This window comes from Convolutriloba macropyga, chromosome 9, assembly GCF_964194025.1.
Source record: "Convolutriloba macropyga chromosome 9, txConMacr16.3, whole genome shotgun sequence".
In the NCBI taxonomy this organism is placed as follows: domain Eukaryota; kingdom Metazoa; phylum Xenacoelomorpha; order Acoela; family Convolutidae; genus Convolutriloba; species Convolutriloba macropyga.
This window is the reverse complement of record NC_134476.1, coordinates 48,105,916-48,132,709: the sequence shown is the minus strand read 5'-3', so window position 1 is coordinate 48,132,709 and position 26,794 is coordinate 48,105,916. Positions and strand designations below refer to the sequence as shown.

General features: G+C 33.3%; 1 protein-coding gene across 1 annotated transcript in view; it reads right to left on the bottom strand.

Moving 5' to 3' along the window:
- The window catches only part of LOC142346248 (G-protein coupled receptor 54-like), a 71,805-nt gene extending 53,021 nt beyond the window's left edge, over positions 1-18,784 (bottom strand). The window contains exons 1-2 of the mRNA XM_075398763.1: positions 18,241-18,784; positions 3,802-3,998 (exon numbers count right to left, since the gene is read on the bottom strand). Coding sequence (XP_075254878.1) covers positions 3,802-3,998; positions 18,241-18,319 — 276 coding nt within the window. The 5' untranslated portion in view covers positions 18,320-18,784. The remainder of the gene's footprint in view (positions 1-3,801; positions 3,999-18,240) is intronic.
- Positions 18,785-26,794: the final 8,010 nt, after the last annotated feature.

Sequence of the window (26,794 nt, the reverse complement as noted above, 5' to 3'; positions counted from 1 at the left end):
GTAAGAAAATTAAGAGTCCACAAAATAATCTTAATATATACAATAATGAAAGACTGCCCAAATATGAATGAAAAAAAAATAGTTATGCGAAGAAAATGGGAATGATTACGTCAACAAAAACTGTACAGTATCAGTTATGGTTAAGAATCTGCAAAACGAAACATCATTCAGAACAGTAAATCACGTGGACAAACCGAATAACATCCAAAATCCTGTCTTACAGGAGAGTGGTGGCAACAAGCGAAATCCTATGAATGAAACAGAAAAACTTTCCATTGAGAGTGATAACAGGAGACATTTGAAAAAATATACTTCATAGCTTGTTATTGTTACCAGTGGAAACCGACATTTCTCGTTCTGATTACTTAATAATTTTTTTCCCTAGTGTTCATATTAACAACACACATTAGCAGTACTAAAAAGATGAGAATATCAGATAGAATCTTCCAATTCATTCATTTTGGTCTCAATTTTTGCAGCAAGATGGCATGGTAGTAGGTTTAAAGCATATGCTTTCTTTTATTTTAGACTTCTCTCATTGCCCGATATCTCATTGTCCTAGCAAGTTCTCATTGTCCTTTTCGCTCGCGATACCTGCAGCTCAATGGGAAAATGATAAAAGATAAAATTTTATATTTATACCTCTCGCTTAACAAAGAAAAGGCAAACCCCTTCCTGTTTACAGTATGCGCAGCAAAGCGACAAACTAGATGGCAATTTTAGATTGTTCTTTTGAGTTACAACATATGTCTAGCGATATCCGCAGAAAATGATGCCCTAGATGATTGGTAGGCTTACTTTATTTAATATGCAAAATTTTTTTTAAATTAAAACTCAGCGATATCTGCAATTCTGAAATTAAATTAGGTTAGATAAAGTTTTCAATTTTTTAGTTTTTGTCTTGTTAAAGCCTGCAAAATCCGAGGTCATTCACACCACATTCATACAATCATATTGAAATTTTTTCTTCTGATTTTTTCTTTCTTTTTCACTCAATTTTTTGTCCAGGTTCTTAAATTTTAGATTTTTTTAGATTTGATCAAAATGCATTTGAAATCCTGATACAAAATTGATAATCGGTAATGTGTTCAAGGAAAAAAATTTCAAAATGAATGCAAACAAAACAAACAAAATAATCTTTCAAAACACCAGTTCGGTCTACAAAAGTTTAAGCGAGTTTGATGTGCTGATGAATCTACAGGGCAGTCAGACTTTGGCAATAGGTTCGACGGAAACGTTGCTCAAGGATCAATCTAAAACAAAGTTCAATAACATTGATGGCTACCTGGAAGTTTCTACAAGCAACCGCAATACCTCTAAGGGAGGAAGGGTCGGGATCTTTGTAAGAATGGATTTCCAGCAAACAATTATTAAAAAATTATGCTTTAACAGTACTCAAATTTTAACTGTTAAAATCAACAGAAAAAATGGCAAAAATTTTGTATTAACAGTGATCTATATCAAACCGAATACAAGTATAAATGAAAAATCGGAAACCTGTCAAATGTTTTTTGAAGAACTGACTCCGGAACCGGAACAGTTGCACAATTGTTGCGGAGATTTTAACATTAATCATTGTAGCAAAAACATTGCAAAAACATTGTAGTCAATCTTACAAAAATGAAAAACAGTTTTAGTTCTTACAACTTAAGCAATATGTCAAACGTTGGGTATACTAGAGAAACAGCGAAGTCGAGAACTAATATTGACGTAGTTTACAGCTCGAAGACAGTAAAAATTGAAATAATCAAGTCAGCATTAACTGATCAATATACTGTCCAAATTCTGTTTTCTGATTTCGTTGAAAAGACTGTACCACTTAAAATCGAAGTTCACAAAGATTGGGCCGCTCGTGAAAATCACTTAACTTTGGAAAAAATTGTTTTGAAATTGAGAGACAAATTAGGCAGACTTGTGCCGCAATTTTATGCTTTAGATTGTGATCTCGCTTTTGAAAAGTTCCAAGAAAATATCACTGAGGAGGTTGACAATTATAATCTGTTGTAAATCAGTCTCAGCAACCAAATGGAATTGACAACAGTAAAAAGAATTTATCAGAAAAAAACAGAGCTTAATCCAAATTTTTTGAGACAAAAAATAAGAAAATCAAGGAAAGATTCAATAAAATAAGGAATAGGATGCAAAAATAAATAAGAGAAAACTGAAAAATCTATTATCAGAAAAATTTGCGCAAAAACGCAAAAAACAATTTCAGTCGCTTTTTTTACAATGAAAACATTGAGTGGAAATACACGAAAAAAACATTAAGAGTTGTCTTATAAACAGATTGAAAGTTTTAATATTTAGTTCACAATTACCGGAAAAATTTTGTCGAACAAAGTAATTGACCCTGGACAAAAGAAGGAATCAACACTGCAAAATCGAGAAAAGTATAAAATGCGTTCGATCAAATATTCGCCTTTTTTGAAATTTTTAAAAAATTAACAGAGATACTTAGATCGGAATGCAAAAAAAGTAGTCTAAAATTTTTTTTCACAAAGAAAAAATAGAGTAAGTTGAGTCAAAAACAACATCATCCGGTCAGTTAGAAAGTGCAAACGCGGTTAGTGGACTTAGCCCTAAACGACTAGGAGTAAGAATAAGAAAATTGTTGAACTTTATATTAAAATTTAACCACAATTTCATTTCAGAAGTACAAAAGTATAGTTTTAGATACAATTACATTAGCAATAACCAGCAAATATCTCCGTCAATATACTAAGCTGATCATTTCAAATCCTTATGCATCTGACAATTTGTCTTTTAAAGTTTCTTAGTACTGCTATTGGCATCACTTGAGGAGGACCATCGGACCTTTTGATGACCTATCAAGTAAGTGGCGGTTCTGTGCGGCCTCGTCTGTGCAGCAATGCTAACTTACTTGAAAACAATTTATTATTTTTAAGAGGCTGCATAAGGACACAGCTGGATAACTAACAAGAAATAAGCCGAACAGATGAGACGCAAATATAAAAACACTCAACATTATGCAAACTAAAATTACCTATAAAAACCAGTGACTGTTGTTGTTACATTTCCCAATACTCCACTCCAAAAAAGTTCGCCTTCTCTAGCAAAATAACTGTGAAGAAAAAATTTTTAGATTGACTGCTTCGACTGTGGCAAACGAAATTGCTGAAAAAGTTCTTTTTTTTAACAAAACCTGTTTTTAAAAATTTTAAGTTTCTTAATTTTCTTTCAGTTGTTACTGGTTTCTGTGATTCTTTGTTTATTTTGGATTAAAATGTCTTACAGACAACTTGGCGTTCTAAGGAGAGATCTAGCAGCTAGGAGAAAAAGTGTTCTCCTTGATACGATTCGATCGTATAAAATTTGATATGTAACTAACAAGCTTTATTAATATCGTTTCCAACTGCTCCATTTGATTTTTCAAAAAGATACATTTTTTTTAATAATTCATAAATTTTTGTGCAAACTTTAGGGGCGAAATTTTTTTATCGCGTTTTATTTGTGTTGTTCGCTCACCACTTCTAGCTGGCGGAGACTTTTTACCACTTAAGTTTTTCACCGTTGCATCAACAACTTTTACCAAAAAACTTCATCCGAAATTCATCCGCAATTCATGCAAAAATGCAACTAATTTGACTATTCATCGCGAAAGCATAAAGCAGCAATTTCTCGACAACTCTTCTTTCTCCATCGGCATGGGAAGGACAAAATTAAATATACGCTCTGGAAAATAAACAAATATTAATTAAACACAACTTTTCAGCTTCCTATTCAGTGATGTCAATCTTAGGTTTATAGTCAATACTCAAACAGTTATAAGATGAGACTAACATTCATGAGATAGAATGAAGCACTGCACGCAACTGCCCCCATCTGCCAACAGTCTTTGGCGTATATCTGGTAGATGTTTAGAGGAGTACACACTAGCAAGAAGATCAAGTCTCCTAGGGCCATACTGAAGATGTAGAGGTTGCTAGTCGTGTGGAGCTGCTTAGCACTCGCTATCACCAGAAGAACCAGACTGTTGCCTGGAACATAACCCTAGTTGAGAGGTCGACTTTATGAAAAGACTTAAGTCGACCCGGGGGGGGGGGGGGTATTTCCCTACCTTAAATATACGGTCGACCTCCTAGTAACGGTCGACCTAAAGTCTTCATAAGTCGACCAACGGTCTTTCATATCCCATTTCAACAATCGACCAACAGTCTTTTCATAACCAATATCGGTCGACCATGGTCTTTTCATAAATCGACCAGCAGTCTTTTCATAACCAATATCGGTCGATAACGGTCTTTTCATAAGTCGACCTCTCAACAGGGGAAATGGCGTAAATTATAAATGAAAGACAGATATGCGAACCCCAGGTCGAGACCTAAATGAGTCTGAACCCACCGTTGGGTGACTCTAGTGGCTCTGAACCCCCTCCCCCGGCAACAAATATCTTTTCCAATAAAAAACTATCCTTTCCCTAGTTGAGAAATCTTTGGTTAGAAAACGTAAGAAACCGTCGGAATCGTAGTTTTTTTTCTAGCCAAAAACGACAAAAACCCTTACGATTTTTCGTCGGTATCGTCGTTTTTCTTCGGCATTAAACATAAGAAAGACTCGGTATCGTCGTTTTTAGACGTAACACAGATTCGATATTGTCGTTTTTTCATCGCAAGGGAGATGAGATTCGGTATCGTTGTTTATTGAATGTAAGAAAACATCGGTATCGTCGGTTTTTAAATGTAAGAAAGCATCGGTATCGTCGGTTTTTATAAACGTAAAAAAAGCATCGGTATCGTCGTTTTCAAACGTAAGAAAGCACTGGTATCGTCATTTTTTAAATGCAAGAAAGATTCGGTTTTGTCTTTTTAAGCGTAGGAAAGCATCGGTATCGAGGTTCCATCCAGTTGATTTTAGAACGATGATGGTAATATAAATTACTGTCAGAAAATTATCTCAAGTTCATTCAAAAAAACCAAATTTTTCCTGAAATTTTCCTGGTGAGAGTTTTCCTGTAATTTCTGGTGGTTTTTTCCTCCTCCTTTCTCGACCGGGCTGGTGACCGGCTACGGCGGAGTTATAAACAAACAATTATCGTGGTCAGGCCCCTCTGGGGCGATTCGATTTTTTAAAATTATCTCTTCTGAACAATTCCAACACAATGGTCACCACAGTTAGTTCCAAAACTCTGGTGAGCCTCCGCTGTCAAGAATGGCCTTTTTCAACAATATTGGCGTACTCGCCGAGAGGTAAGGTGTGTGTGGTTCAGAAGTCAATGATTGAGAGTTCAATCCCTTGCCTGCGTGAAGCTGTCTGTGTGCGGATGAGCGCTTACATAACCATAGCTTCAGGTTGACCATAGCCTGAACAACGTTGGCCGCAATGATGGTACCACGTGAAAATTTCAGACTTAAGAAAATTGACTATAGTCACCAAAAAAGAGCAATTCTGCTCATATAAAGAACAGTCTGAAATAATGGGAATAATAAGAAAAAGGACAGCTGAGAACAGGCCGCTGTGGCCTAATGCTGTCCCGCTGCGATTACGTAAGAACCACAATTTTTATTATTATTATTGTTGATTTGGTTATCGCTATTTACCATAAAATCTTGCAGAAAAAGTTCAAGTGACTACTTTGGCGTCAGCTGAAACTGTGCGGCTAAAGTGGATGCTATAATCTTGAGAAATTGGTGTTTCATATCGTTTATACCACTGACTTTTTCCGGACAAAAGTAAACTTGGGAGACAAAAGTAAACTCGCCAGTCTGTTCACATTTTTCAAATCAACAAAAATCTTCTCATCTATTTATTCTTTTCTTTTGACCGCTGTTTATTTTGGGCCTATTAAGTTAGAGCAATGCAGTCTTAGTTTATTGGAACATCAATTGCTTGAGACACAGTATAACGCCGAGGGTACAATCGCTACATATTTTATGAGTTTTGTTTCAACAGGCTAGACACAGCAATTTTAGATGACATTTTTCATTTTTGGCGTCGTCGGCAAATAAAAAACTTTACATAGAAGGAATTTTGACAATTCTCTTTTGTAGACTGACATACTGTTATTCATTATTCATTTATGAATTTTTCTCTCTTAATTGTAGTGAAGAAGCAGAGAGCACTTAGGTTGGTTTGCTCTCACAAGTTATTGAAAATAATTTGACGATTATGGAAAGATGTGACAATCAGTGGGATTTTGAAATTCAAAAAACAGAAATAAACATAACTTTCAGCTATTTTGATTAGTAATTTTTAACTGATTGCCATACTAAATAACATATATTTGCGTTTCCGGACAAAACAGTCCCAGCCAAAACGATCCCAAATTGCAAATATTCCCGGGCACGGAAATCAGTTGTTTTTACTCACGTTTTCGGTATCTTTTGACCAAAATTCTGCTAATTTTTGCAAAAATGTGTTACATCTTTGAGCAAAACTGTCATTGATTTTACTTTTATAGTTAGAGGACGATTGTCGATAGCCTTTATTGGAGTCATTTTGTTAAAAGCTTTGCCCATATTTTTTAATTGCGGACATTTTTAATCAAAAACTGTTCCAAATAGTCTTTTTTATCCCAGTTTGATTAATTTTCTTGAAAGTAAAGACCTAACAACTGCTGCCACAATCTTTGAAAACTCCAAAAAAAAGTTTCTTGTCTTTTACTTTCCCTTGTCGTCTTCTGGAAATAGATTTTCGCCGATTTTTTGAAAAATTAATTCAATATTTATACAAAATGCATAGTTTGTTTTGGGTCTATTGAAGCATTTCATTATTGTTCTTTTTGCAAAAATTTGCAATAATTCACTGTTTTTTGATGGACGTGCTGCAAATTCAGGGCTAGGCTGAGACTAATTTTCTTACAATCAATAATTTTGAAATTTTGTTATTTTTGTGTTGATTACTGACTGGAATTAGTTCAAACCAATACTCCGTTAATGAGAAATCCGATTTACAATGGAACCAAGCCACATGAAGATATGTTGTTTCTTCAGGCAAATTAAAGTTAAATTGTGTCTTCAGAGAAAAGCTCATGGTTTTTATGTCTTTAACAATATGTTTTCGCAAACTTTAATTCATTTATTTTGTTTTGCCTTCGTATGTCAAACTTTTTGCAGCCTCATAATTTCGTATCATTAATCAATGGTACAAGTGGGTTGAGTAGAAGCTATAAGGGGGAACCTACACAGTGCTTCTAATTGTTTTCTAATACCTCTAAAGGCTTTAAATACTTTTTTTAAGAAAATCTCAGTGAAGTTTAGAAGTTTGCTTTTTTAAAATCATACTTCTGTCCAAATGTAGCCTCGTTGCATTAAAAACAGGCAAAACCTACTCCATCTGAAATAAAAGAAACTCTTTAAGTTGATTTTGTTTTCAACTGATGTTTTCTTAACTTTCTTACAACGAAATTTCATAAAAGTCTTGTTATTTTTTGCATATTATCTTGAATTTAACGCTGTCATACTTCTCCTTTTCAAAAAAGCTCCAATTGATACTGAACAAATGCACAGAAGAGTGTTGCTAAAGATTTCTGCGGATAGTTCACAGTTTTAACGGCTGCGTTTTCTCACAAAACTTGTACTTTTTTTGTTTTTGCCTCCAATTGATGATTTTATTGTTGTCGTACGACATACCCCTAATAGTCAAAAGTCATAATTGAATCACTGCGCTTTTTTAAAACTTTCTTTTTTGATTTCATTTTAGATAACGATTTTGATGACTTTGAATTAATTTTTGTAAAGAAAAAGTTTTGTAAGGAAGTATTTTTAAAGAAAACACTAACGTCCTTAGAGCTTTGAATCAAGTTTTCAACAAAAATTGGTAGTTTTTTTCTGCCAAATATTTGTGGTTCTTTTTCTTGTCTTTTTCTTAAAAATTGGTTACAAAGAAGAACCCATTTATAAGCCAAGCAAAAATTTTAAATAAATTTTTATTGGTTTTCTTGGTCTTGTACTTTCAATGGCTTCAACTCTTTATTTCAATAAATTGTTTGTAATATTTTGGGTTCTGTCCGTATGTTTTGTTTTTTGTCTTCCTATGATTCAATCTTAAAACTGAAAAGCACTACTGGTTTCCTGAGCAGATGCAAGCTAATCTGTTTTTGTTTTAAATTGAAAGATTATGTTTCGTTTGAAGTATTGAAAATATATTTTGAAGGAGAATCGGATGGATTTTTGAGATTTTTTAAAATTTTATTGGTCAATTCTGTAGCTAGTCTTCGTAAACACAGATCGCATCCTTTTCCTTGTGGTCTCAGACCTAATCTTTATAATGAATTTTTTCAACTAATGGTTTCTTGGCTCTGATACTACGCATTTTCATAAGAGCTATTTTTAAATATTTGCTCAATGCTGAGTTATTTTGTTTTCTTGCTACGTTATCACACGAATGGGGTGAACCAATTGACTTTGAAAGAATGTGCAATTGAAGATATTTAGTCCTTCCTTGAGTAGCCTATGGTCCTGACGGTTGCGAAACCGCTTTCTAGTTGAATTAATTTATTTTGTGTCGTTTTTTTGTAGTTACCTGATTGATAATGACAGGTCTGAATTGATTGCTATGTATAAACTAACCTTCTTAATGAGGCTTTTTGATAGGCATAGGTTTACTTCTATTTGAATTTTGTTGTTTTCAAAAGTAAACACATATTTTAGAACTTCGCCCCTCTTTGGTCTTCCTTGTCAACCTGTTACCGAGTCTCATTTTTGACAGGTCTTTTCTAATGGAGTACAACGTAATTTTTTTTTTCAGATTTTCTCTGATTCCGTTTTCTATTGTTGTAAATTTTTTTTCAAATAAAGACATCGTGTTTTGATCGTAATTAATGATTGCTTTTATTTGATTTTTATGTTTGTTTTGTCCAGTACTCTCATAAATGCAAGTCTGATTGGCCCTCTAATCCAGCATTTTTACTTAGTTGTACGTTGAACGATATCTGAGTGTTTGAAAGTTTTCTATCTCTACCCCATTTGGTAGACAATTAAATCAAAACGTGCATGAGCAGGGTCGAACACTATGTGCAAACGCACATTACCGAGCCTCCTTGTTTGCTATTTACCCGGGTCGAGAAAATTTATGTGAGAAATGCGCTGAAATGCGCTGATTTTTTTAAAAAATCAGCGCAAAAACCTTACATAAAAATGCGCTGAAATGTGCTGAAATGCGCTGAAACTTTGCAAGAAGTTTGCAAGAGTTTTCAAAAAATAGCTATCACTGAGAATCAAACCCTGCTCTCCGGTGCCGCCGCCTTCACCCAATCCACTGCGCCAAAGGTTCCTGAACTTCTTCCTATCTAATTTAATTTTATATTAATAGACAGTTTAAGAAGAAATGCGCTGAAATTGAGTGAGAAATGCGCTAAAAATTCAGCGCATTTCTTACATATTTTCAGAGCTTTTCAGCGCATTTTTTAAGAAAAAGTTATTCGTTATATAAGGGAAACTAAATGGTTCGAAAATGAGGAAACGTTGTCAACTAGCGTTTAAATCGACTAAAAAATTTTAAGAAATGCGCTGAAATTTGACTACATTTCTTACAACGTTTCAGCGCATTTACCAGTGCAAAATTATGTAAGATTTTTGCGCTAAAAATCAGCGCGTTTCAGCTCGTTTCAGCGCATTTCAGCGCATTCAGCTCATTTCTTACATAATTTTAGCACATTCAGCGCACTTCTTACAAAATAACGCGCTGAAACGGCGCTGACATCTCGACCCGGGTAAGTTCATTTTGAGCATGGCTATCCTCGGTTGTTCACCCAATATTGGATGTGCATATTAACGATTTAAATAGGATTGGTCAAAAAGGGTCACTGATGAAATGGGATATGATAAAATTTATTTTCCCTAATCTTTCCGTGATCATCAGAATGTCAAATTATTTTACTTTCTTAAACCCGGCAAACGCCTGTACGTGGGCGGGGTTGGTTTGATTGTGAATGTGATGATTTTTATAGCATCAATGAAAGTAAATTACCGCCAAATTCAGCTGTAATTGCCTTTTGAATTTCCTTTAAACTTTTAATTTTGTTAGGTTAGACGGAATCCATGCTAATGAACTGCGGAAGTCAGAACATATGTCTTTTAGGTGACAAAACGGGAACACATTTGCGATGGTTGATTGAATTTCTCCTGTCACCTCTTTGGACAAAATGGGGTGAAAATTTTTCAATCGCTGAAATTGAGACACTGATGTTGCGTAAGTTCATCGCTTCGCAAATTTTTTCCCAAAGTTTTTCTTTCAAGTAGAAATCGAGCGGTGAACTTACATGTATGATAATGTTTGGAGTTCATCTATCTCGACCAAGTTCCAATTGAAAAAATATCTACAAAAGAAAATGTTGGTCAATTTTTGTTCCAATCGTATTTTATTTTTTTTCTGCATTGGTTTTTTTTGTTAGTAAGTGTAGAAAATGTTTCGTTAATTTTTTTCCCTAATTGTTCAATTTTGTGGTAAAATTTCTATTGGAGACAATTTAAATTTACGTAACAAATGCTCATGATTTAATTCACTCATATTTGAACAAGTTTAGTTATCAAATGAGGATGGATCCCTCGAAAACTAGGACATGTGATTAACGGCAGAGCTAAAAACAATGATGTTAATTGAAGAACGGGTAGTTTGTCTTCTAAACCTTTGCAAAAAAAGTTCGAAGAAATCCAATTTAAAATTTTAACTGGCCCATGCTAGAAAATCTTGACGCCAGAAAATACAATTAAACTCGTTTTTGTGCTGTTACTTTGTTTAAATTTTCTATAATCAGCATTTAAAAATAATAGTTAATTTTAGCGGTTATCAAATTTGCTGTTTCTGTATGCTGAAGTCACCTTCCCGAGCATGTTTTTTACCTATAAAAACGGAGAACAAAAACCTACTCCAGCCGCTTTTTTAGTAAAAGACAACATTATTTTAGAATTACCAGTTTTATTATATTCTTTCTTCAAGAATGTCTTTTTTATTATATGACAATTTAAATTGCTTCCATAATCAGGACTGAGTGCTTTTAATTTAGAAAAACACTTTAAAACACTTTATTCAGAAATTTTGCAATTTTTATCTTCTGAATCAACTTAGAATTATGACTTTTTAATTGGCTGCTTATCATTTTCTGAAAAGTACTTCTTCAAATAACATTGCGTTTTGTTTTTTGACAATCAAATAATTTTTCTCAAACCTTTTAAAAAACTAACTTATTGAAATTGAAAGGACAAATGTATGCACAAAAATTGCCTATAGCATGTATAAGTATAGAACTGTAAAATGGTTTTCACTAAGTGATATTCAAATAATCTGTACGCATATAATAAAAAATAAACAAAAATTTGATAAGAACAATTAGCAAAAGTTATTTTTTAAATGATAATTATAAATAATAATAAAAATGTAGTACAATTTCCTAGAGGTAGTACGATTTCAATCAAGCTTCATATAGTATAGCAATGCAAAGTAGTTCAAGTAATTTCCCCAAAACTTCACAACACAGAACAAAACAAAATTTGGACAAAAACTTTTTAGAAACAGCTTAAATTTTAAAAAATACCAGTAAAATTTCAACTTAAACTAAACTTTTCCATTATTCTACGATTGCAGTGTAAATAAATTGATGTAGTGTTTGCAAACTGCTGCATAGCATGATAAAAAAATTGGAATTAGATTGTAGTATCCTTGAAAAAAAAAGAAAAATCGCGTCTTTTTTGAACATATATGAGTGTTCTTAAAAAACTTCCTCCTCGCATTCAGTTTCAATATCATTGGGGTCTAAAATGGCACTGCAGATAAATCTTTTGAAAACTCTCGTATGGTTTTCTAATTGGCAATGAGCCAATGTTTTTTTTTGTTTTTCTTCTATCTAAAATTCTTACCTTGATTTCCCTAGCGTAATGTTGCACTACTTCCAAAATGATGCTAATTCTGTTCATGTGTTTTTTGTATTATATTGTTTTTATGTTCCTAAAAAGAGGAGAGGAAAACTTTTAAAAACGAGTTTTCATTTCAACTATCAAAATTTACTGCTTGGTTTAATTTTTCTGCCAGAAATTTTTTGACAAAACAATGCCAGAGGAAATGAATTGATAAAAATTGATAAAAATTTAGCAAGTGTTACGATCATCGTCAACAGTTTTTCTCAATAGTTTTTCCTCATTTATGAAGATATCTTTTTCCTGGTATAATTATTTGTATAAATAAAAAGACACGTGTGATATCACTTGACATAATACGTACATAAGTCAAAATTAGTTTGTTGAGAAGAGAAATTTTAAAATTTCTGGAAAAATGTTCTTTTTTGTTGTCATATTTCAATGATCATGTAACAGTTTTTCTCATTATTTTTTCCTCATTTATGAAGATATCTTTTTTCCTGGTAAAATTATTTGTATAAATAAAATGACACCTGTGATATCATTTGACATAATACGTACATAAATCAAAATTAGTTTGTTGAGAAAATAAATTTTAAAATTTTTGGAAAAATGTTCTTTTTTGTTGTCCTTTTTGAATGATCATGTAACAGTTTTGAGCTTCTTTTTTTCTTTGCTCTTCGAGAAAATTGACTAAAAAAATCCGAAATTAAAAAATTAAAGCATCTGCACTAAAACAACTTTATGTACGCAGATGAAACTTTCTGTCTGTATAGAAGAAACACCGAAAGTTTGACTCTTAAGTTTTTTTGCTAAGATTGTGAAGTTTTCAGAAACCTTTTACTCAAGGAATTCAGTTTTTCAGGTGCTCTACACTGGGGTATTTTTACAACCGCTGATTTGGATCGGCAACATTTTATTGAACAAAAAATTTTTACGCTTCCTAACTTCCATTTCATGGAAAATTGGAACAAAATCTGTTCAACAATTGTTTGTTTGCTATATAAATTTAAAAAAACCGTTGAACATGTTTTATTTACTTACACACCAGCCTTTTATTTTTAGCCAACCTTCAAATCGCGCATCCAATTTAGTTCAGTACACAACCTATAATTAAATTGGATCGAATTAAAACTAAATGCCTGCCGGAATTGGGTCGCATAAAAAATTTCTACCAAATCAGTTCAGTCCAATCATTGCGAGCTAGTTTCTTGTTTGGGAGGTGGAATTAGAAGAAATCATAGTGGTTAATTTGTACTTCAAACTTTACAATTAGTTTTCACTATTCTTACAAGTCACCATACAAGCCACCATAATTGTAATAAATTAGTTCATGTACAGCACGGATAAAATCGGATCACCGCCTCTCAAATCACAAATTGACAATTGAGCTAGCCCGAAGTGGAGGTGTATTAAAACCCTAATTAGACGCCCCCAATTAGCGTGACTCGCCACTTGTAGACAGCATGAGGGCAGTATACCCAATTGATTGATTGAATGAAGAGCTATACGGGAAATTTAATGGCAATAGTTTCCTAAAATTTCTCCACCCCCACAATTTATAGTCAATAATGGCGCCCGAAAAACTATACCCCCAACAAAATATACAGATATTGCATTTAAGGTATGGCGCAAGGGTTTTGATATAGTGTAATAGGTTTCTTCTCAGACAAATTAAAAATGGCCAAAGCTTTCAGTAAAATGATGAATAATGACGTTTGCGGATATTAGTTGTTCAGCGATTGAGTATTTTATTTTCAATCCTATATACCCTTTTTCCTAAATGAAGCGCCCCTTTTCCCCTGTTCAGGAACAGTTGATGGATTTATATTTGAGCTTGCTTTAATGTTTAAAAACGCCTCAAAGTAGAGCTAGAAACGGCAGCTATCGGAAACCTGCGCAGATCACTCAAAATGATTTTGACCATGTACGTAATTACTCGGAACTCTAGCGTATTTATCATCCCAATAATTTTGCTGTTGTATAAGAATTATTCTAGGGGAAGTTTCAACATAAAAAGGTTTAGCATAAATATTGCTCTTGATGATAATGGAAGCAGTTTGATTTTGAAAAATATAGCATATAATCGAGAGCGGCGTTTTTTCTCTAAAGAGCATTTGGTAATTTAACGTTTCACTGGTTAGAATCCGGCTTACTTTCAACTAATCGTGCAGTCTCATTTCAATCATTCAATATACACCATTGAAAGCAGGAAAGAAGAAAGTTCATCAAAAATATAAGCTGAAAAGTACAAAGCGTTTATTCTGGTCCAAAGTAGTAAGCAGTTTTCAACATCCTCGAAAAAATGGATCGGGAAACGAAGTTGGGGGCAGAACTTTTGGAGACTTAATTGTCTTTTTTGAACATTTAATTGCTGTCAGGTTTTATAATTCCAATTTTATGATTGCTGACCAATTTTGTAAAGCTGTTCAATTTTAATCATTTTTGAAGCTAGAACCGCCGTCTTTCCGTGACGCTATACTTTATTAGAAAGGAAACAAAATATCCGCTTAAAAATCCCACTTTTTCCTACTTTTTTGTCACTCCAAATTGGTTTGGACGTCAATATGGGTTTTTTAAGATCTCAAAATTCACTTGTTGACTGACTAATTCTTTTCTAACGTGTATGTGTCTCTTTGTGCCTTTTCAATTGACTTTTGAGTTTTGTGGAATCTATATTCACAGTTTTAAATAGCTCAGCTCAATTGAAGGCAGTTCACTAATAAAAGCCCAAAGCGAGCTGCATCAAAATTGGTTACATTTCTCTTTACTTACTATAGGTCTATGATAACTTCTATCAACGTCTTGTGAAATGAAGCCCCGTAGTAAACTATTCACCTCCTCCTCCTTGGACACTCAAGCAACAAGCAGTTCATTAGTACCCCACCATTAATTCGGGAGCAGTTCATCAGACGCTAATGCTTCGTGTTCTTTCAACTGATTTTTAAAAAAAAATGAGTGAGGAGCGGATATTCCGCTTTTTCTTGAGAAAAAGAAAATGTTGTTTTTCGACTACTCAAGGCCGTGCCAGCCTGTCAAAATAAATTATTAGAAACCGGAAAAAAACTTTAAAAAAATTTAGATCCTTTTAAAGAGATCCAAAACGGGCGTTAAAAATGCGAGCAAATAGTATTGAAAGTCACCCAATCAAAGTTGAAACTTAATTTTTGTTGAATCAATAGGTTTGAAGTAAATTTTCTGTTTTTAGCAAAACAAAAAGCGACGAACTTTCGGAAAAGCTTTTCGAGGAAACTTCTTTAAAGGAATCAAAATATGGAAAAAAAATTGTCTGAATTTTGTTTAGTTATCGGATGTTCTGCAAATCATTAGAAGTGAAAAATCCTGCGAAAAGCCCGGGAAACCGGCTGTTTCCGTATGGTTATAATTATCCTACAAATTTTGGGAGGTTGACAGATGATTTGACAGAGCTTTAAAAAACGGAAGACTGACTGAAGAAAGTTTAACAACTATTTTGAACCAAAACTGCAACACCTAAGATTTGTTTAAAACGATTATTTTTTGAAGTATTTTTTATGTTAAATATTTGTTATACAACTGTTAAATGACCGACAAACTACTAATTTAGCAGTTTTCTGCCATTCGGAGGGCACCATTAAGTTTAATCGATGAGAAAAATTAAGAAAACGACTTGATATTCCCTTGAACACAGCTTTCTGACAAATATTACAACAAATGGACTGAATTCTGAGTTAAAATGACAAAACTTTCAATGTACACAATTTTAGTGAGTTCAATTTTTTGATCTTTTTGACGGATTATGTTGATTCGAGATTGGACAATAAAACCGCTTTGTATCGACGCCTTGCTGCTATTTTTTTATCAAAAAAAAATTAACTAATTTAGATATTATTTAACAGCAAATAATTGCTTTCTAGCATGTCAGTTCACGCAGAGAACAAAGCAAAAATTGAAAAAAGGGTTTATAGACTTTCCTCAAAAGTTTTATTGGAAATTAGATTCACTAAAACAAACATGCATCATCAAAGTTATCTTTATTGATGCTATTGGAAACTGAGATATTAATCTTATTTAATAAGGGTTTTTTGTCAAAAACCAATTGATCTTTTTTTAAATTTTACAGTTCTGTCTTTGGGTTTTCACCTAGAAAAAGTTTTTTTTCTACTTTTTTCTGCTCTTAAATGTTTTGGCCATTCGGCTGCTCAGTTTAAATAATTCTACAGAAATCAAAACAATCAGGGTAAAACTTTTATGAAGCCTGATCACTTTCAGTTTTTTTCCGCAATTTTTTTCTGAAAGTTGTCAGCAATGTGAATCAGTGAAATGAAAATTTCATTGGGTTAATAGTTCTAAAAATACGCGAAACAACGCAATTTCTTAAGGTGACTTATTGACTAATTTGGTTACATGATTTACATGAGTTTCCAAATTAAACTTAAATGCAAATCATCCTGATATACTGTGGCTTCCTTGTTGCATAATATTTACAACAGAATGTTCTATTAGATAATTGGTTCTTTTTCGAACAAAAAATAAAGAACAATTCATAAAATTGCTTCGAGTCCTTCCGGAAACAAAACCGCTCGATATTTGAAAGAAATGTTCTTTATTGATAATATTATTTTCCATTCATGATGTGCATAGAAATACAGCATGACTACATGCAATCCAATCAAAAATTCATTTACATAGAGCAAAACTTTTGCCAAAGTTACTGTTTGGCGTTAATTGTGTTTCTTCTTTTGTATACAATGCTTAGTTTTGACTGACAATCAAATCAAAGCAACGCTAAGTTCTTAACATAATGTTTCTTGAAACAAAAATTCAGAAATACAAGTTTTAGTTATCTAGTTTTTAAAAATTCTCTTTTTTGACGTTAAAAGAATTTGAATCAGTTTAGTATTTCCATCTAAGATTTTCATACAGCTAGTGGTAATTTTTTGTACAGAAAAATCACTGTTCGTACACCCATTGCTAAGAAACTATTATCCCTCAGCTTATTAGAGCTCGGGTTGGACCAATGGACCCCTTACGTATTATTGTTGTAACATAATGCGTGCTATAATTTTTCTGAAGACTTGTAATGGCAAAAAGTAAAAAAAATCTTAAAAGGAGTGTTCAGGTGCAAAAACTGTTAAATGTTCACCCAAAAAAGGGGTTTTCATTGAGCTCATTTTGCAAATGAAAATCAAAAAATGCGCTCCTTGCCCATGTGACAAGATTGTAAAACTTTAATTTTCTAATCAAATCACGATTAAAAATTACGTGTTATGGTAGCTCAGTTGCGAAAAAATAATGTCAATTTTTTAAAATAAAAGCTAATTTTGAAATCTACAGGTTCAAATTGCGAACGCATATTCTGTTTAACATTCACTAAAATTTGCATGAAATGCTTTCTTCCCTATTTCAAGAAAAAAACTTTTGCTTCGCTTCTGAATGATTTTTTCTGTAAAAAATGCTTGTTGGTTGTTTACAAACAAATTATTTTATAATGTAACTTTTTCTCACAAAATTATTTTTCCCATGAAAATAACTTATCAATTCTGTATGCGTTTCTTGATAAGATTTCTCGGATCTTTTCAACAATTGCCCCCCCCCCCTCCTTGGTACTTAGTAGAGAATCGCCATCCCCTTCTGTGCTATACTTTACCACGATATTACCTGGCCAACAGTTTAGATAGCCGAATATCAGTTTAAGTGCAATTGCGGACTGCTGTTCACGGCCATGCCTCTCACGCGCTGTAGGATGTAATCCAGAAATCGCGGGTCGGTTATCGCGGCGAAGCCGCGACGCGGGCGAAGCGCGCCCAGCGACCTGCCATTCGGAAATTCTTTTCACTTTGTATTCCGGTTCGGCTAGTTGCCATACCATGGCGTATTTTATTCTATTCAATTTAACATAGTATGTGCATGTGTGGAAAGTTATTAGTCGTCTCTGATTGGTCAATAAATGGCTCGCTTAAATTCTATTCAAAAATAGCCACCTCTTTTGCAAAAGGGGGGGGGGCAATTGATGAAAAGATCCGATTTCTCTTTATAATTTAGATGCACCTCGATTTTGCTGTCAATAAGTCAAGCTTTGCTAAAAAAAAGAAATCTCTAAGGAGTCTTTAATTAATGCAACAATGAAATTGCTCTTAAACAAAAGATTCGGTGGCTCAAAGTAAGATTGGAAACGGCTACACATATAATTTATCGATTACAAACATAAGTTTGCTGCTTTCTAAGCGTAAAAAAACTAAGCTTTTCCATCTAAATAATTCATAATTTAGCGAATTTCGAAAGCTTTCTGTCAAGTTTTTCTATCACACTCGTCTCAAAGAGTATACCAGTATAAAAAACGGTATTATTGTTATCTCCTTATGAATAGATTATAAAATGAGAAAGTGAACTTGTTAGTGATATCAGGCATTTTACAAGAACTGATTTTTAGGCAATTTATGGCACATACCTCCGACTCCAAATAAGCAGATAAGTGCGTACACAAATTGGAAGAAAGTCGACAAAGCGTCGAAAGTTGCTTGCTCCATTTTTGGGTAGGAAACAACAAAGCACAAAACTAATAAACAGTTGAACAGTGCGATAAACAACTTGTAAATACAAACCAAGGAATAGTCAGTTATATGAAATAACAGTCAATGAACCGCTTTTGACGAATTCTGATCTAATATAAACTAAATTGGGATTTGTCTTGACAGCGAAGAAACAATAAATTTTAAGACAAATTACAGGGAAGTCTCGAATGAAAATGAAACTAGTCGAATTGATCGAATTAATTATGGAATTCGTCTTCTTTATTAAGATAAAAGATTAGAGCGTCGCTTCATTGAATTTATTTGAAGAGTTGTCTTTTAATAAAATTGGTAACTTCTAATCTTGTAATCCAAGTCAACTCAGCTTTTCCTGTCACTCAAACAATAGAGCTTTCCCTCTTATTATTTTCACTTCATAGGCTTTAAAAAAGAGCAGAAATTAAAAATTATCACCAGTTTAAAGCAATCTGATTGGTGGAAAATGGACAAGGTGTTTTTCTTGCGTTGCGGAAGCTCATTTAGCTGTTTTATTGTATGGACGCATATTGCTCTCCTTTTTAATGTTATCCAAATTTTAAGGCCGGCGAAAATCCCCCGTGACATGAAAAAATGCAAACGGAAAATTAAAAATTCAAAACAGATTGATGATTTTCCAATTTGTTTTGTATTCTTTCTATTTCAGGTTTCCGTTTTCAATAATATCAAATATTTTCCCCGTATGCGTTCTAAGAGTACTTATCGCGATTGTGAAAAACACAAAAACGTGATTGACTTTATTGATTAAACAACAAATATTTGTACAACAAAAGCACAAGATATCCCATTACAGAGAAAAATTTCTTTGAGCTTATCATATATGTTTGTAATACAACACATGCTCGCATTTATAACATTCTGTTTCTACTATTACTATGAAGCCTTTTTTCAATCATTGAAATGATCAAAGCAAACGCAAAGAAATTAAAAAGGAAATTAAGTATAACAAAGTTTCATCAATTCAAATTTGAGACTTTAATTATTTCCTAGAATTCTTAATTAGAAACAGTTTTCGCGCGCAAAAAAGTGTTGAATTTCCCGCTCAATGCAAGACAGTTAGGCTCGCACAAATTTGGTATTTGAACAGTTTTCCGCCTGGTGAAATAAAACCGCTAAAATCACACCAAGTGTGAAAAATTTGAATAGGAGTCTATTTGTTCATTTCACGCTATTGTGCAGCTCGCATCAGTAAGGCGTGAAATTTAGTTATTTTCTCTCTCCGAAGTGTGAAATAAAAGCGCGAAGTAAACTTAATGACGTTAAAAATCGCAAGAGTTTATAATTTTTCCACCAAAAATAATCAAATCAGTCTGCTGCAATCAACCCAGGTAGCTATAATATATATTATGAAATTTCTCCAAGTTATTACCAGACAAGATTTAATAACTAAATATCAGGTTTTATGTCATCGGTAAAGAAAGGTTACTTTAATACAGTATTCATGGACAGATTAAAAGCATACATGGATATATAAACAACCTCTGTTTTACTCCCAACATATTACGATAATCACACAAGAATTTCTTAAAAGGTATTTAATCGATCCCTTTTGAATAGTAGGTCCGAAAAGCAGATGCATTGAATACAGGTTTTTAAGGGCTATGGAAAGACGAGGAAAAGGTACCCTTTTCAGTACATCTCATCTTTTGATTTTCAGTTTTCCTCTGAGCCCCTACGCTAAACTTCAAAAGAAAGAAACAAGTTAAAATTTTGTGATCTGTTCGTTATCCGATTAATATAATTTAGTTCACAATTTTCAACCCTCATGCTTTGGAGCTACTGTTTGCAGAAAATATTTAAAACAATAAATTGTGGTTCAAAACCAAGTCGAATGACTAGCTTTTTTTGCAAATTTCTTGCGTCAAATACGATGACTGACAATTTTGTAGGCTCAAAAATCAACATGTATGTCTACGTATAACAGAAGTCACGAGTTTTCGCTCTATGGTTTCTCAGCGGTTTAATTAGATTTTTATGTTAAATAATTTCAGACTTAGAGCTACCATTAGACTATCATACCGAAAACTAATTTGCAAAACTTCACAATTACAAATTGTTGCTTCTGAAGACGGAGAATGTGAGACTCCTCGCCTATTGATAGCGTCAACAGCAGGAGAAAAAACTGGAAACAACAGCACTTTCCAATTTTTTTAACAAAAGATTGTATCAAAGCAAAATGTCATTAAAAGAGTCCAATAGAACGTTTAGAATCTAGTTCTGAGAAAAAAATAATCAACTTCAAAAGGAAAAACACAGAGGCATCAATTTAAAAAAACTAATGACGCTGTGCTCAATTAAATCGATTTCAACTTAATGAGAAGTCAATTAAAAATTTTAAAAAGCAAAATGATTTGTGATGCGATCAAACTCTTGATTTGGTTCATCTTATGCTTCTGAAAACTTCAGAACAGATTAAGAAAAGTCATGCCATTTTGCAGAAAAAAAAATATCAAAAAATTGAGAAGCAGAATATTAGGCGACAGCCATTTTTATGTACAAACTCTTTTACTCATAAGAGAGGAGCATGAAATCCATGCAAAGTTTTTACACTTTTCTCTGCTTCAAAATGTTTGAAACTTTGGTTCTGGCAAACGGGTCCCCTTAATTTTTTTCTTGCCTCATTTGTTTCAAAAAATTTGCATTCAATCAAAGAACGTTCAATTATACGCACATTTTCCCGTTGTGGTTTGTAGTTTTGTAAAATTTTGTAATTCACGTTTAAAATTCGAAAAAAGTAAGCTTTTTAAAACCAAGTTCCACACTTTGTTTTATATTTGGTAATCCAAGCTTGCTCAAGCGAATAAGTTAACAGTTAACAAACAAAAACAACGTTAGAATATGCAAAATCGGTTGATTAACTTAGATCCATCACCTCTGATTATTTGTAGTTTCTGGGAACGTTCTAGTTTCTGTCCTTCAAATTAAAAAAAAACATTGTTCTCAAAACCGATATATCGTTTGTAGTGAAAAAAAGTTTGGCAAAGCAAAAACAATACATCACAAAGGCTACTGATCTGCAGTATTTTCACAAGGAAAAATTATAGGAAAACTATCTGCTCTGAGTGCATGCTTGACAGAAAAAAGTTCAGAGCCCTACTTTCGAAAAATTTTTCCTAGAGTAAATACAGGGTCAACTCTGTTGGTGCCCTGCCTCGATTGTATTGTTCACAGAGGAGCGTCTCTGGTCAAGCACTGATGTAAGCTGGATTTTTTGTGATCAATTCCATATTTTCGAATAACCATGCGTAAGAAATAACAAGGCGGCTCGTTAATGTGCGTTCGCACATGATGTTCCAACCCGAGCTCATCTACATTTTTGAATTAATTGTCAACCAAATGAAGAGATAACAAAAATAGATGTTTGAATTTTAAAAAAATGCTACATTTTAAGTTAATTAAACACACTAAATTCTGCCTCGATGAAATAGCAATCATAGGTTTCATTCATGTGACATCAATAACTCATCACAATAACTCGTATGGCAAAGAAAAATACATCAAAACCACGAAATTTTTGAGAAAACCCATAGTATCAAAGTCAAAAAATTCTACAGCTTTCAACGGAAGGCATTTAATACGCTAAATTATGCCTAGATGATGTGACAACTAGGATGTTTGTCATTCAAAATTTATCAATAAGACATTACAACAAGTCATTGACTATGAAAACAACAACAAAAACAGGCAAAATCAAAAAGTTCGGTAGAAAATTGAGAGAAGAAAGTGTCGAAGCTATTTAAACCATAAACTTTTTTCTCTGAAAACTTTTTCAACGATCCATTGAACGTCTTCACTAAACCAATGGGAGCTATAAATATTAGGATAATGTAATACGATTTCAAAAGGAACCAAAATTACTAAAAAAAATCCAAAAATTATAAAAATTATGAAAACTTGTGCACCGAAGTCAAAAAAACCAAAAGTTAGAAGACAAAACCGCTAACTAGATAAATTAATGCTGATGTAGAAAAAAAGCGGTTCTGTTATTACGGAGACTGACTTACAATCCACGAAAATAAGCTTAAGATTGATTTATGTTCAAAAAAAAATAAAAAAAATATTTTTAAAGTCTTAACAGCCATTAAACTCAAAAGCTTTCAAAGGAATTCAATGAATACGCTCAGCTATGCCACGATGTGAATACAAGGATGCTTATGATGCCTAGGTAATCGATAAGACATCACAATATGTCTTATGACTATGAAAAAAAACAACAAATACAGGCAAAAACCAAAATTTCTTTAGAAAATTGGGAGAAGAAAGTGTTGAAGCCATTTAAACCATATTTTTTTCTCAGAAAGTTTTATCTATGATCCTTTGGACGTCTTCACTAAAGGAAGATGTAGCCATCAATATTAGGATGATGTGATAAGATTTCAAAATGAACCAATAAAACGAAATGTCCAAAAAATTTTTAAAAAAATTTGAAATCTTGTGGCATTGAAGACGTATAACCGATAGTTATTTGATAAAGCCGCCAATGAGATTAACTTTTGTTACAGTGATATGAAGGAGTTCAATCCTGTTTTTACTGAGACGAACTTACAGTTCACAAAAATAAGTTTCTGATTTACTAATTTTAAAAAACTTTCAAACATTTTTTTTCAAAGTCTTAACAGCCATTAGCTGTCCACTCACAGCACTAGATAGGTTCACTTAATGCTCATTAGCAAATCTATTGCACTTTTAGTCAACAAGTTTATGCCAGAGGATTATAAAACTTTAGTAAAACCTCAAAAAATAAATCAAAATTTCACTTGAAATTACGAAATTTGAGATATAGTCCAAAAATAAACATGAGCGATCCCTTCGAAACAAATTCTTTGTTCATTGGGCTTCATTTGATCGTAAAAGAGGCTTGTCATTAACCGAACTTCGATATTAAAAGTGTCTAGTAGTCTCTAGGTGACTTGAAAAAACAAAAAGATTGCAAAATTTTCTAAAAAAAAGAGCTCCCAAACGTAATTCGATTTTTTTTATATATTAAGCTTCCCTCTAAGATTAGAACTAGTCTTTATTATCTCCTTTCGTCTATTAAAAACCTAAAATTGATTTATTTTTTGGCGTGAAATCTAGTTTTGAATTAAATTTTTCGTAGAAAAAACGTTAATTCGAACGAAAATTACGGTAAAAGTGAACAAAATTGAACCAAATATCCAGTGTTCACATGAAACTCTAAACCTCGATAACTCCTCGAAAAAACGAAATTCAAAAAAATCTTTTTAATTTCGAATTCTACGCTGGACGAGCTTTTTAATGATACCACGCACATTTCTCTACGATGAATATATCGGTCGGCCAAAATTCACGGAACAAAAAAAAACCCATTTGAGTATATAGTTCCTCCCCCGCCCCCCCCACAAGTGGGGTCGGAACAATTAAAAACTATTTTTTTTATTTATAGTATTTATAAATCAATTAACTGGTGACTAAACGACCCCAGTTTAGACCTCGACTTATGAAAAGACTTTATAATTCTAGTGGGTGGGGGGTCTTTATTGACTATAAATACACAGTGCAGCACTTTGTTAAAGTCCAGGTAAAGTCTTTTCATGGGTCCACCTAAGTCTTTTCATAGCCAATTATACGAGTACAGTAGGGTCTTTTCATAGTACATTTTGGTAGAGCATTGTCTTTTCATAAGTCTGTACCTAAACCTGGGGATTGTTCTAGCCAAAGCTTATGTTCCATTACAACTGTCGGCTTTTAAATAGCCCGAATCCTGACTATTGCAAAAGATTTCAAGAGATATTTTTTATGCAAAGAATCTTGTAACGCCTCCATTTTTTTCCAGTGGCGCTAACTGAATTAATTCCACTTTTGCTTTCGTTGTTCTGAAAAAATTTTAGCTGCCTTTCATTATTGTGCTTTGCTCGAAATCTTTCGGAGAACAAATGTTTTTATTTAAAAAATTATATGTTTGTCATAGAAAAAAATAATTCCACATCACGAAAAACCTGTATTTGAACTCCAAAAATGTCCAGAGCTGTTGTTTTTGATATTTAGATTTCGGAAAATTTAGCATCGATTTTTTGGCGCTAAGTCTTGCACTCTGTGAAGAGAAAAATATCTTAGAAAATCGGCCATCTGTTTTCATCTTTTCCGGGATTTTTCACTTTAAGATGTGCCTTCCTAGAATCCAAATAGCCTAAAAAATTTCATTTGTGTAGGCGAAGTGGAAAGGTTTTTTTCCCAATTGAAATGCGCTCCGGCTTAGAGCGAAACGACCAAAACACGAGAACGGTAGCCTTAAGAAGTCCAATACAAATGTAGGAATTGCGATTATTTGCTCCTCTCAGTGTTCACAATAGCCAACATTTCATCATCATACGGACTAAAAATGCACAAAACTGGAACAGCGAAGTGGAATGCGGTGAGGAAGCAGACGATTTAGCAATTTTACCCAAACAGTTTGTTTATTGGCATATATGCAGCAAGTATTGAAAAAGGCGAAAATGGCAACAAAATAAGTTGACCTTGACGAAAGAGAGAAAGCAAAACAAGCATATGGAAACCAATGAAGAATGTACATTTTGCCGATGAGATGAGTTCTTCAAAAGACAACTGCAAAAAATATGATAAGGAAACTCCGAGAACGATATATCTCACCCTGTATAGAGAAACTGGAGCTCGTTCGGGCCAAAAGCAGAATAGGCAAACGTCAAGAAAACTGCAATGCAAATCACCCAGTATTGTCACATTCGAAAAATCACGACACGAGTTTTTTGTACAGTAACAAGCACAAGAACAGTTCACGTAAGGGGATTGATAATTTGAGAGACACTTTTAAGCAACAATTTTGTATTATTGGCGTAAAATACGCCTCGCATTCAAAATAGAATAAATTTATCACATGCTGAAAAGGCACGTAACAAACAAAGGCTTCGGTAAGGAAAGAGGTACCTGCAGAAAAACTTGTTGCTTTAACAGAATTTGGAGATTTCTGAGTAAAATTATTTTTGGCTTTTTTGCACTAAAAATTTGATGTAGAAATAAACAGAGATAGTGTTGTTTGTTCGTGAATAAAAGGAAAGTTCCGATGCTGGAAATTGACAATTGCCTGAACAAATCTATTCGGTCTGAAGAGGCAACTGGACATCACTAATCAGTGACAACGGAACCAAGTTCGCTGGCTCACACCAGATTTCAAATAGTATGTTCTTGCTGGGAACAAAGAGAGGATTGAGAAACGATAAGTTCAAAAAGAATTGAGATTGATGCGCAATCCATCCATGACAAATCATTTTGAAAAGTTTCAGAAGCGATTGGTCAGAAATTGCACGAAAGCAATGCATGCAGTTCTGGAGAACCCATCAGATACCAAAGTTGTTCTGTCTACCACAGTCTGTGCTCTCGAGTAGCCGTTGAATACCACACAATTTACACCAGTCAGTACTTATTTGAACTATTTGGAAACTCTTAGCTCAAGCCAAATTTTGCTTGTTGAAATCTATGCGTAGAAGTTTACCTCAGTTACAAAAAGTTCTTTCGACAAACACAGTCATAGTCCAATCTCATCAAGGACAGACTGAGAAAAAATTTTTTGCCGGCCTGGAAAAATTGTCATAAACGATTTCGAATCCAATAGAAATCTGAACAAAAGCGATCTCGTTGGTCAGAAACAATGACAATGGACACTGATACAAAATCGGTTGTGTTAGAGAAACCATTAAGGTTCCTGACAAAACATTTCAATCAGCTATAAGTCTAATATAAGAGGAAGTGTACAAAAGGCTTATCGTGAAGCTTGTTCTAGTTTTACCAATTGAGGGTGATGTTTTATGGCGACACAAGCTTTCTCCTAAAAAATTAGATAGTTTATCTTGCAACTTCTTCGAAAACTGTTGCGCCTTTTATAAGTGAGACTAAGTTATAAGACTGTAAAACAACATCAATAACAAGCAGAACCAAAAAAACTTTACAAACAACTTTACGAAACAAAAGCGTTGAAGCCATTAAATTTATAAATTATTAACCGCGAGAAAAAAAATTTCCTTGGCGTTTCCTTTGAGCATCATAAAGTCTTGTCTTTGTGAAACGACTATCCCAAAATGACAGGAAAAAGAACCAAAAATATTGAAAATTATCTAAAAATCACAAAGTTCTTCTGAAAAAAATTTTCTAAGCCCTGAAGACATCAATCTAATCGTTCAACCGACAGAAAACATATTTTTTGTTTCATCAAAGCGCCAAAGAGATCTCTCAATAATTGGGCTACGTGACGAAATTGATACAACATTGCAAAATACGAAAGAAAACGCAAACCAGGACAAAAAGTTGTACTTTTTTCTGTAAAAGTTTAATTTGAAAGTCAATAAAATCATTAGCTAAAAACAGATACCAGCTATTAACTTGATTTATGTCTCTATCGTTGGTTGCTGAAAACTGCAATTTCCAAATATTTGGCATACGACAACAAAAGATAACAACAAATAC